General features: G+C 49.1%; 2 protein-coding genes across 2 annotated transcripts in view; both read left to right on the top strand.

The window, feature by feature from the left end:
• LOC128720139 (uncharacterized) overlaps positions 1-13,186 on the top strand; it is a 163,126-nt gene that overhangs the window by 52,757 nt on the left and 97,183 nt on the right. The window lies entirely within an intron of this gene.
• Positions 9,229-13,140, top strand: LOC128720149 (putative epidermal cell surface receptor). The gene is made up of 2 exons (XM_053813802.1): positions 9,229-11,972; positions 13,137-13,140. Exons 1-2 carry the CDS (start codon positions 9,229-9,231, stop codon positions 13,138-13,140), a joined length of 2,748 nt encoding a protein of 915 aa, XP_053669777.1.

Genomic DNA, 13,186 nt, shown 5'->3' with positions numbered 1-13,186 from the left:
ACAGCACGTTTAGCTTGTGGAATAAATCATAAAATTCAATGCATTTTTGAATCAATTAGCAAATGATAATGAAACATTTTCTTCACATACAGTCCTTTTCCAATTAATTCTCATGTCCATGATTTGTTGTCGATTAACCTCGGCAGATGTTATTGCTCGTAATGGCCTTATGCTGACTTACAGGAACATCGCTTTTAATCCCGCTAGCAATCGCAACGGTCTGCTCCGTGGAACGATGCATTCGATCCGCCTGTGTGTGTAGGCTCGGTCAACAATCGCTGCGGCCCAACCGATCCAACCGCTGTGAGTGATTGCGAGCCCTGGGTATTTTGACGGAGCCGTAAAATCCCTAACTTTTCGCCTCCCCCAGCACACGCGTGTAGCTGAGCCACAGTAAACTTGAACCCATTCCCGACCCGCCCAGCGAACATTCACAGGCTGGTTGAACCGAGCGGAAGCGGCTGAAATAGGAGTAATGATAATATTCATCGTTGCTCGCGCCGCTTTATGGCAGACCGCTGACCGCGGGCGACGTGATGTTTACACGACCAAATACGAATGGATATGTGATCATTTGTAAGCCCGGAAAATGCCCAACCGTCCTTCGACACCAATCCGTCCATCCGGCGCGCTAAACGCTGGGCTGGGCTTCGGGGTTTCTTTTATTTCCGCCCGCACACAATAGCGCCCAAGCTACACCATCATCCACGTGCGATTGTGGCCACGTATAAAGCGCCTCGCGTGCCATGATCACGCTAAAAGCTGGCTTAGCGCTCTTAGTGTACCACCATTCACGATGGTGCCCAAGGCAACCTGCCCGAGTCACCTGCCTGGCAGTGGGTTTTCCAATTGCGCCCATGATCCGCGTGGCGAGGCTGGCGCCTTACACGACAGGCGAGCCGGGGCGCACTCAATTTGACGCTTTCGGGCACACCATGATGGATAAACATGTACCCGCGTCCTACGTCAACGGACGGGTGGTGGTTTATCAGTCACGCGTCCCGTGGGGCGAGTGACGAGGCTTGCGCTGGCATGGGGCTCCGGCAAGCGTGGGATAAATATATGCGTCACATTTTGATGATTCCGGTTCCCGGGTGCGACGTGCTGATGAGGTGCTTCCGTTTTCACCGCTCGTGCGGTCTACCAGGCGCACCATCTGCGTGGCGACCGGCAAACGCACATGCCGCCCTGGGCTCTAGTTGTCAGATTTAATGTCACCGAAATCCTGTGGGCATAATTGATTAGGCACAGGGACCGTTATCAATGTCGGCGTGAGTTTGCTTTCGCTGCGTCTGCCTTTTGCCAAAACCCAGGCCAGTGCACGGATTCGTGTTGGCATTCGTAAAGCGCAAAGCGATGATTTTTGTATATGAAATCTAATTTGATGTGATATACAATTGGCCGAACGCACGAAATCGAGTTGTGAGAGAAATTTAATAGTCTGTATTTGCGAAAATTCGCTCCTTGACGCTGGGACGAATAAGGAAAAACGAAAACAAATGTGTGAAGCTACACAAATCGTCGCGGGTAATTTTTGGTGCAAAAGAGCAGCCTCATAATCGCTAAGACAAACGTGCTCTTCAGTTCTTCGACAGCAAAACGCACCCTCAAAAGCAGTCCTTTGTTTCCGAATGGACGGACCACCGGGGACTTTGGAGCAAGCGCAAAAGCCTACGAATGATGAATCTAGCGCTCCACTGTGACCGGTCGACCGATGTTGAGCTCTTAATTACCCTTCATTTCTAGACGCCAGGGGGCCACTTTCCTGAAGGTTCCCACAGGGCTCGGAAAGGTACGAGGCTGTCCGGCCGTCCGGCTGTGCGGCCTTCGATCGTCACGCTAGCGAGGCAGCAGAATGGTGACGGTGCGAAAAGACCCCATCCAACAGGGCGCTCGTTTCGTGATCCCGATGGTGCAAAAATTTCAACGCCTACTTAGTGAAGGGGCGATTTTTGTGAAAAACTGTTGTGCTAGGCGAAAAAAAAAAAAGAGTTCTAAACAATATACCGTCCCACACTTAACCGTGTGGCGCGAGAATGACCGGGTCAAATTATTCGTGGGTGGGAAAAAAAAGAGAGTAGCCAAAATTGAGAGCAAAAAAAAAAGAAAAAACGAACTGAAACACGTAGGCAAAAAAACTACAAACAACAAACGTACGAATAATCTTCCTCCTCACCGTTTGTGCCCACGGGGGCGCGACATGATTCCAGAGCGGGTGAATTCATTCGAGTCCTTTAAGTCGACTTTCTCGTCATCCTCGCCGTTTGGCAGGGAATGAAAGTCATTATGTCAACTTCCATCAGCGCCGGAAAGCGGAACACATTTGGTTGTTTTTTTTTTGCCATGTTCGGTGTCTCATCTCGTCAGTCAGGGAGGCTTAGCGCGTTCGCCAGGGGTGGCTTCCGTTTGGCATGTGTTTGCGTGATCCGTCCCACTCTCGACTCGTCGCCTCTGCACCGAAAGCGTCATTGTAAGGCTTGCGTAACACCGCGCAATCGGCGTCGCTTCAGCGCCCGGCGATGGTTCTCTGCCTCTCGGTTAAAAACGTCCTTCGTCATGGCCCTGGTTGCTTCCGTCTCGTTTGTGCTGTGCGCTCGCTTTCCGGGACTCGAGTGAGGTTCCGTGCTCGGGGGCGGTCTAAACCGGCCACTTCAAACAGCACGCCTTGCTAAGGTGCCAGAGTGTGTGTACGTGTGTGTGTGCATGTTGTCAAATGAAGGGCAAATGGAGGTGCTGACGAACAGGGGTGAGTGTAGAAAAATTCAAACAAACTTCCATTGGCTGGTCCACATCGGCCACATGATGGCAGCAGTTTTGGCCCAGCCCCTGGATGGGTCGCACGCAGCAGCATAAGGTGCGGTCCGGGGATGGAGATTTTTCACACTTTCATTTCATCAGCGAAATGACCTCCGGTTTTTCGCACCGATGGTTCCGAGAAGAGCCTGCACGCATCAGCGCTATTCGCATGAGATGTCCTTTTTTTTTTAGGTTCGTCGTTATTTGACCACCCGGCCGCTTTCAGGCAACCCGGCAGGGGTGAAGTCGCCAACGTTTAGTCTTATTTCGGCACACTTTGGAGCACAGCCTCGTCATACAACCACTGTGGGTGGAAAAAAAAAAATATCCGAAAAAGTGTACCCGGTAAAAGCTACTTTTCGAAACGGTAGTGTTGCAGAGGAAGAGTGACCAAACTGCTCCATCATGCTTGGAAAGATGATGGAGGACATTTTTTATTTCTTTTTTTTTTGCACTGGTGATGGTGGTACACCCTAATGACCACTCGTTTTCAATTTTATCTAATCCATTATGCCGTGTTCGGTGTCGCCGTCGGTGTCCAGTTTGCGATTTTCCCACGCCGACCGAAAGTATGCTCGTGCGCTGCTCGTGTTCAGTGGTCAAACTCGTACTTTGTTTGCGATTTCGTAGAAAACGTCTGTTTTCGCATGACACTGTTGATGGCACAGCACGGAATGAAAATATCTATCAAGTACTCGTTAAACTTGATGTAATTAAGATCGTGACTGTCATAGGCTTTTTCAGTTGCCCATGGTAGCTATGTTAATTTGTTGAGCCAAAATATACCGAAAAAAAAACAAGACTTCCAATATCGCTTCACGATGGATTGTGTACGTGATATACGCTGGCAATATTGGTTGAAAATAAATCACAGCAAAGTGCAACATCGCAAGATAAAAAATATGCGTACATCTTCATTACAACACCGCCACGAATTTTACAGAGCCATAAGTGTGTCTGTTCACTTCAAAAACGGTTCTCGTTTGCGAAATGAATTCCATATTGTGCAATAACGTTTCCGCTGCTGAATGGGCAAACATGGTGCAAAATGATTTACCGTTCGTACCGATATGAATTTATTTTCGTTAAATAAAAGTCATGGCTGTGATCAATTGAATGTCAGTCGTTTTGGTCGTATTTTTGACAACGTTTCATTTTGGTTAAGTCTCTTCATTGGAGATTGAAACTTTACGTAAAAGAGAACTACATATTGGAATGCATTAATTCAAATGTTAATTTTTTATATAGTGCGAAAAGTTTTCTTGTATACTTTCCAGCTAAATTTTCATGTTTCTAGCTGTTCATGTTGTTTCTGATTCAAACTAAATCGGAACGAGTCAATTATTTTTAATGTCTGCTCGGAAAAAGAATGATACAAATTTGAATAGAACTGTGCTCTCGAAATATTTGCCTTTTTTGTTTGAAATTTGTTTTCATGACGAAATCTAAAAGAGTATGTAGAATTTTTTTTTGCCTCGATCAGCATCCAACAAACGCAAATATGAAAATCATGACGTGACATTTTGTGGCGAAAAAAATAGCTCAATTTTCACTCTGCAAACGTTGCAAATGTAGGTCTAAATATTGAACACTTCCTTGCGCAGCAGTTTAAAGCGTTAGCGGAACATTAAGCGATGATGTTCGCAATTGGGATCGGTGGGAAGAGATGATGATTGGGTTTTTATTCGACCACCGGGCAGTGAGATTGATTTTCATATTTTTTTTCACCATCGTGCCACCCGCTCTGTTTAAATATTTAGCTTACCGCCGATGACCACGTCACTGTGAGAGGCACTTAGGAGAAGCGAAATCATTTTTCAAGTTTGACGTGACCAGCCGCTTACTGTGGTGCTGAGAGGCTTTTGGTAAGAATATGACTTTTGTGGTCGTGTACGATGACGCCAGACAGTAGGGCACGTGTGAACGATAACCACGAACATACGATCGATGAGTACGTGAAAAATGATCTTTTGAACATGTCAAATATTGCATTCCCAACTGCTGGGAGATACTTTTCAAAAGAGGCTTATTGTGACCGCTGTATTTATTTCGGAACTATGATGGTGCTTTTAAACAAGGAACAAGTTTAAAGGCTTTCAAGATTGAGCTTGCTCTTTTGTATGCTAATATGATATATTTTTGAGTGTATTTTTGTACCTGTTTAAGATGGTTTCAAAAATGTACTGCAAGGTTTTCAACAAACTAATACTTTAAAAGAAGTCTTATGTTCCTTCAAACACATTACTCCCGGAAATCGAAAGCAGAGATAATGCCAGCTAAAACGTCTCTAGCTCATGCAGCTTATGGCACCATCTGCTGATTGGAAGACGAGTGCAACGAAAAGAATGATCTGTTGCCTTTCCAGCAGCTCTCACGAAGGCATTAAACGCCAAGCAACGTAGACAACCCTTAGTGTGCGTCTTTTTATAAGGTGGGTGGTAAGAATTGTCGCTATACCGGTGGCTTTTCCGGCCGTGAAACATCCCAGCGCTAGCGGAGTGCAAACGAACGCCAGCAGGTATGCGTGGAACCGGTACTAACATATGCTCGCACGCTCGTATGCCAACATTGCGTGGAGTGTCGTCATGACTGCTGTCGCGTTCGTCAGAGCGTAGGCCATAGTGGATGCCGATCGGAGGATGCTGCAAGCTGGTTGGAGGCAAAGGTGAGCCATTTTTCTGCCCCGTAATCCACAATCCTGGTGCGTGTGCGAGCAGCGATAGAGACGTTCGCCAAGGTATGTTGGTCGCTTTGCATCGAATGGGGTTTTTGGGAGACAGCATTCCGGATGAAGCGCGCCGGGTCGAGGTTCCACCGTTAAGGAATGCATGGGTAACAGGGCTCACGGCAATGTGGAGAGTGGGCGGAGAGAACAAATGGCAGAGAAAGATCAACAATAATGGCAACGAGTACAGCGGCCAGAAGCAAGGTACATATTTGACCGCGTCAGCCAAGGGTATCGCGGTGGCTGGGATGCGGTGTTGAGCGGCTGGAGTGAAGGCAGCAGAGAGGAATCCGCGAGATCGTGGCAAGATGGCCGCTTGATGTCGTTGGTTTGTGAGGAGGCTACAGCCACCCGTCAGTACGAAAGGGGGTTGCTTTTGGCGGTCGCCATTTTGGTCGCGATGACAAATTCATGCTTTTGTCATTTTCGAAATATTTGTGTGCCCCAAATATCTTTCTCATTTCGGCGGGCAGGATGGCGTACACACTCGCGGTATTTCAAACACTCCCCGCTGCTACGCGCAGAAGAAGGGGTTGTCAAGCAATCTTTTGTTTTTTTTTGTTTGCGTGTTGACGTTCCTCAAGTCATATTAGCTTTTAGTGGAGAATGTGTGCTAGTTGTTGGGGAAACTATTTTCGTCCTTTGTAATGGAGTTTTGGGGGATTATATGTACGGGAGTGAAAAATAAAGCACGAACCTTTGACGCGGGGTAAAGATGTGCCGTCGTGTTTGGACAGTGACTTTGAGAAGCGACCCGTGAAAAATGTTTCCTGTGTTAGCAAACGTTGAATGTGTCAACCATTCTTTTAACGGGCAAGCTGATTGTAGCAAAAAACTAGCGCATAATGGAGCTCTTCAGCTTAGAAAAACGCCGGATATGAAGCTTTATCTTCCAGTTACGGATACCTCTTACTTACTTTAAAGTAAATTTGACAATATAAAGGGTTTTTGAACCGGTGATACTGAGCGATGTGCCTAAGGTTTCAAATGATGTCGTGGGTTTTAACTCATTTATAACAAGGAACTCAACGATGATCATGTGCATTGATGCCTTTTGCTGTGTATAGTTTGGATGGAGGAGTATACGTTTTGCTTTACTTACTCAAATAATTCTTGTACCTCACACTTGCGCTTTTAAACCATGATTGGAGAGATACGAATGACAATCTTTTCCCACTCGGATGTGCACAAAAGCAAAACGAAGATATTGAACATTCAGCGTGTCAGCTAAAAGATGGCAGATCTCTTACTCACCACTGTCCCGAGACGAAATGCTGGACGCGTGGTTAAGCAAAGACGCCCTTATGACGGTTGGTGTTAAAAAGCATCTGTAGCGTCTTCCAATTTGTCCCGGATTATGTCAGTCCGCATTTCACACCAAACGGAGCGTAACGGTTGAAAAGCTCTTCCCACCGCGACATCGCGACGAGGACATGCGAGCATACTTGAAGGAGCCAAAAAAGTCATCAAGCATGTATGTGGGATATGTCTGCTGTCTGCTCTGTCGTTATCAACGGGATTGGGGGAAAACGCGCGCACAAGGAAGATCACCCTTGAAAGGATGGTCTTGGGTGGGGTTGATCCCATTATTTCACACATGCCTGTGGGATGAGATGTTTCATGGGCCGATGGGTGCTATTGTAGATCACCGTCACTAGGTAGTGTTAAAGAGTAAGAAAACTTACAGTACGGTTGCAAACTGGACCCTATCGGACGCTCGGAATCTCGAGAAAAAAATATCATACTATGTGGCACATGTGTGTAGATCTGGAAATGTGCAATGACTTGCAACAGAAGAAGGATGTGAAAATAAATCGATGCACTAGACGATCTTGGAACAAGAAAAATAATTTAGCACTTTCCGGCCAACCGACATCAATCCGTGTCGGCTTGCCATGGCGCGAGAAACGTGGAAAACCATGAATCGCTGCGGTATCTTACACTTTCCCATTAATCTATTATCAACGTCGTCTTACTGTTTCGTGGTCGGTTTAGCTCTGGAACAGTGATCATAGGAAGGTTTCGTCGGTTAGCCTTGCAATTTCTTTACCTTGAATGAACTAGTAACAGGGATTGTAGGATGCTGAATGTGTAATTCTTAAAATGAAATTATTGTTATTTGTACGAGGTTTCACCACCAGCCAGCTTGTTTGAGTTTATTTGCAAATTGGTTGTACTAGAAACTATACATCGAAAAGCAACATCAAACATCTTGCGATACATTAGGATTCTGGCCATTAGGAAAGGGGTATTGCCGATCGTTAGAAGTATTGCTATTCGTATGGGACTGAGATAACGAGCTTGGGAAAGTAAACAAGAACAGGTACTTCAATATGCCTATATGCAGCTCTTTTTTTTCAGTTTTTTTTAGTTCAGTTCAGGTTAGGGTTTTTTGACCGTTTGAGGTTACATCGTACTTCGCAATCGGTTGAGTCGCCTAGTAGGTTTCTATAAATATGTTGCATGTTTATTGCTACTCTATTTGCAGATCAGGAACACTTCAAAAATAGTATTCCTATAAAACTTAATCCATATTACCGCTACCTTAAAAATATCTTATAACTAATTACTGGTTGTCGTATATATAAAAATGATGGATGCGCCTGGTCGCGTGTAATGGAGACGCATGGTTGTTCATGATGGAGGCGCATGGTACTTCACTTAGTGTTACAGACAATTCGGCGCGTGTTTGTTTGTTTACCTGACGTAACGGCACTGACAGGTAGGAGACAGGATAAGAGTGCCGTTACCGAAGGGACAGGGAAACATCGCAGAGATGACGCGGTAAAAAACGGCCATCGCGAGGAGGCCATTGGATTTGAACCAATTTCAACGGAAAAACGCCAGAGAGAGGACGTGAATTTTTTTAACACCATCGCACCATCGCACCATCGCACCGCGCGCGTTTAAAGAACGACCCAACCGAATTAACTTGAATAAAGTGTTAGTGGAATCAGTTAAAAGAACACGTCAGTAGAATTTATTATTACGAACTTTAAGTTGGAGCCGAACTCCAACATTTTAAAAAAATTCACTCGCTTTCTACTTGTGAATCGGTGAACACCAGACTGAGAATGAATCGCGAAAACGATGTACCAAACCCCACCGCGAATTCCACAGTGCGACAACTTTCCGCAGTTCAGCTAGTGGAAGACACTGTTTCGATTCAGGAGTTGGTACAGCAAGCCAGGGAAGCGAACGAAAGCTTCGTCAGGCTGACCGCGCAGATCGCTCAGTTGAGCCCAAGCGTGTCGAGAGGGCTCGGAGTGTCGCTGAACGAGCAACGTGTAGGCGCGATATCCCCGTGCATCCGCACAGGAACCGTCGAAGAAGTGACATTTCCTTCGGCCGCCACCCTGCCGCGGAGATCGACGCTTGGGACGCCTTACGTCGGCGGCACCGACCGTGAACCTGGGAGCGCATCGTCGCGACCGGCCATTGCGTTTCCAGATTTCCTTCGTTACGACGTGCAAGCCGGCCCGTCAGGAAGATCGACGCTAAGGACGCCATACAATACCGATACAGAGCGTGAAGCTGTTAACGCGTCGCCGCCACCGGCCTTTGCGTTTACCGACTCTTTGCGCTACGACGCGCAAGTCGGCCCGTCATCGGCTCAGCACAGCGAAGCAGAACGGCGTGGTACCACTGGGAGAAGGACAACCGTACCCTCCCAGGGTGAACGTGATCTTTGGCGTGCCCTGGAAGACATGGAGATCGAGCATCTTCGGGAGCGAAACCGCTTGATCCAATCCTTCGAAGCAACGGATCACCAGAGAAGGACTCACCCGCCATCACGTACCAACGCCACCGTGGACAAGGGTTGCGACGAACGGTGCCACTGCGAGGAGGACGGCAAATGGCGCTGCGAGGCCCGTTGCGGCCGGCCATTCGTGAAACGCGGCAAAACGGCTCTGGCAGCCGGTTGCTACGAGAATCCCTCCAAAACGGACGAGTGCTGTGCCACGCTAATCTGCCCTTCAGAGCGGTTCACCGATGGACGTTTCGAACCGACGCCCGTCTCGGAGGAACCGACCACCGCCAAGGCGATCGTGACGAGCTGCATCTACAAGAACCGCTCGTACGACATCAACGAACGGATGGAGATCGGTTGCGAGCAGATCTGTACCTGCAACAGCGATGGTGAGATGGAGTGTGCTCCACGCTGTGCTCCACTTAACTCGACCCGCCCAGAACAGTGCGTCGTCCTGCCTGACCCACACGATCCTTGCTGTAAGCGCGAGTTCTGCGATGTCACGCTGGACGACCACGAGCAGAGCAGCGGTGTGATGATGATGATGGCACCGGCTTCATCTTCATCGTCACCTTCGACGACGGTGGTGCCGGAACGGGATGGAAAAACACCCGGACCGGAAGCTGACCACCGGTCCACCGGATGTGAGTTCAAAGGCCGCACGTACCAGCTGAATGATCAGTTCCACGACGAGTGCAACGCGCTGTGTCTGTGTACGGAGGCTGGTGTGCACTGTGCCAAGATCGAGTGCCCGTCTGAGTTTGGGTTGGACGTGCTGGATCCGCACTGCCTCAAGTGGGGTCCGGATCCGGCCACATTCCGTGCGATCGCACCCCGCTGTTGCCCGGAGCGGATGCGTTGCATCGACAATGGGACGTGCGAGTATAAGGGTCAGTTCTTCGATAACTGGTCGGATATACCGAGCAATTTGACGGGTTGCGAGCAGCACTGTTACTGTGATACCGGCATCGTCGAATGTCGACCGGCGTGTCCTGCCGTGCCAGCGACGCCACCTTCTCATCTACCGTGTAGCCCACGGAACGCCCGGTTGATGCCGATTCCGGGTGAAGAATGCTGCCAGCACTGGACTTGCAGTGTCAACACCGATAACGGTCTGGCCAGCGGCAGCGACGTGTTGAAGCCGCTGCTTATGCCGGGCACGATCGGGCAATTCCTGCCAACGAAACCGCCTCGCACGGACGCGAAACCCCCACCGGACGCGCCCGGGAAGGAACCGACGCCCTTCTACCCGACGGTGGACGGAAAACCACCGAAGGTACCGCAGGACAAACCCCACAAAAAGTACACCAAGGAGGACGCCGGTAAGAAGGATCACTTCAACAACATCTTCGGTGGCGCCCAACCTGAGGAGCCCGAGCTGGACGATGGCAAGTACGATTACGGCAGCTACGAGGACGCGATGAAACCGGCCACGCTCGGTGTGCAACGTCCCGGTCCGCCCGGGTACTATGGGCCGGAAATCAAGCCCCACTACGGTGCTGATTTTCACCCGTATCTGCACCCGGCTTCGGCAGGCGTCCAACCGGCCGGACAACCCGTTCCGACGGCACCCGGTCAGCCGGGACTACATCCTGGCCAGCATCAGGCGAGTGCGCTCGATAAGCAGCTGTTGAACGTGCTGGGACCAAACGGACCGGGTAGTTTACCGCCCAACATCCGCATCGAGCAGCTGCTGCAGCACATCCACGGGCAGGATCCGAATCTGCCACCGCAAGGACCTCCATTGTTGCATGGCCAGAGCCTCCCGAATGGGCCGCCCTTTGGGCCGGTTGGATCGCAACCATCGACGGGCAACGGCATCAACTACAACCAGTACGGTGCCGGCACACCCGCTGGTGGGCTAGCGTTCTCCGGACTGCAAGTCGACCTGAAAGTGCTCGCCCTGGACGCGATCGATGCGAACACTGTGCGTGTCATTTTCCTCGTGCCGCAGGTGTACGTGGGACTGCATGGTCGCGTTGAGCTGCGATACACGCGCACTCGCAACAACGACACCGCCACATGGCAATCGCAGGTGTTCGCACCACCGGACGATCTGATCGCGACACCACAGCTCGAGTTCGAGCTGCCAGGACTGAACGCCAACACGGAGTATCGCGTGAAGATCACGCTTATCCTGCGAGACGTCAACTCGCAACCGTCTAGTCAGATCTACACCGTCCGTACGCCCTCGGATCGCGTGATCACGCCACCACCCGCGATCGGTTCCGGACACTTCCCGCACATGAGCCACCCAACGAACTTTCTCAAGGAGATCATCCAGGATCCGGAGCTGCGAGCTGCCGAGGTGAACGCGACTTGGGCGAAGATCGCATGGCGCAAGCTGGATGATGAGGAGCTCGATTACGTGGACGGTATACAGCTACGGTACCGTGAGATCGACAGTGTCGTGTACCATGCGACCCCACTCATCCACCGGGCGTTGAGTGAATACACCGTGGAGGGTTTGCAGCCACAAACGCGTTACGAGGTGGGCATTTTCTTCATACCGTTTCCGGGTCACGGTGAAGAGGTGCGGGCTGGTGACATGCTACCGATCACCACCGCCGAGCGGATCGACGTGTACGGATTCGAGATGGTGGTGAACGCCAGCAAGATCAAAGCCACCAGCGTCGAGGTGAGCTGGTTGGGTGTGCCCTACCCTGAGGACAAGTACATCAAAGGACCGAGCTTTCTATGGCAGACGGAAAAGGAATGGCCAACTTCATCGACGCTACCGCATGATACGACGGAAGAACTACGCCGCAACCTCCTGCATCATTCCAGCACTAAATCACTTATTCAGATCGACCGATTCTCTAATTGGAACAGGCTGCTCAGATCTGTTGGATACGTTATTCGGTTTTCGAATAATTGTATGCACAGAAGAAACGGGAAAAAGACCACGACAGGACCGCTCACTAAGGGAAGAGTAGTGGCTGTCGTCAGAGCCGCCGACGGACAGGTAAGGCGAGCAACTGTGCAGACCGCTAGCGGATTGATGGAACGACCTGCAACAAAAATAGCGGTGTTGGAAGTACGGAAGTAGACCGAGGATAGGCACGGTACAACCAAGCTTACCAAAGTAGACGGACTGATAAGGCGATAGGGAGTGCTGCCGAATTGTTTATCGAACAGATTGCGCACTTGAAACAGGGTAAATTGCCCATCCGAGCAAAGTACCGGGTGGGAGAATGTTACAGACAATTCGGCGCGTGTTTGTTTGTTTACCTGACGTAACGGCACTGACAGGTAGGAGACAGGATAAGAGTGCCGTTACCGAAGGGACAGGGAAACATCGCAGAGATGACGCGGTAAAAAACGGCCATCGCGAGGAGGCCATTGGATTTGAACCAATTTCAACGGAAAAACGCCAGAGAGAGGACGTGAATTTTTTTAACACCATCGCACCATCGCACCATCGCACCGCGCGCGTTTAAAGAACGACCCAACCGAATTAACTTGAATAAAGTGTTAGTGGAATCAGTTAAAAGAACACGTCAGTAGAATTTATTATTACGAACTTTAAGTTGGAGCCGAACTCCAACACTTAGGGTAAAGCAATATTACTTCATACAATGATCAATGTAATGTTTAATTATGAGAGTTTATCAAATGTGACATTTTTCATAGCTAATCTGTTTACACGTTCTTATAATGTATTTCATATTATATGTATTGATATATTATATTATTTAATCGCCTATTCATGTTTGGTTCAAGACGTCAAATGGACATTATTGACTTCTTATTTAGAAGTAAATTTTATACATCAAATGACATGCGAGTAATTCATGTTTCCACGACTTTATAAAAGCTTTTCACTAATGTTTTTCTCATTTTCCTATGTTTTGTCTTATACAGGTAAATCATCAGTTGTGATCCTGCGTCTTGTGTGCGTCCGGTTCTTTGGG

The sequence above is a fragment of the Anopheles nili genome, chromosome 2 (assembly GCF_943737925.1).
Source record: "Anopheles nili chromosome 2, idAnoNiliSN_F5_01, whole genome shotgun sequence".
Taxonomy (NCBI): Eukaryota; Metazoa; Arthropoda; class Insecta; order Diptera; family Culicidae; genus Anopheles; species Anopheles nili.
The sequence above is the reverse complement of the archived record's forward strand: the minus strand, read 5'-3'. Positions and strand labels throughout refer to the sequence as shown.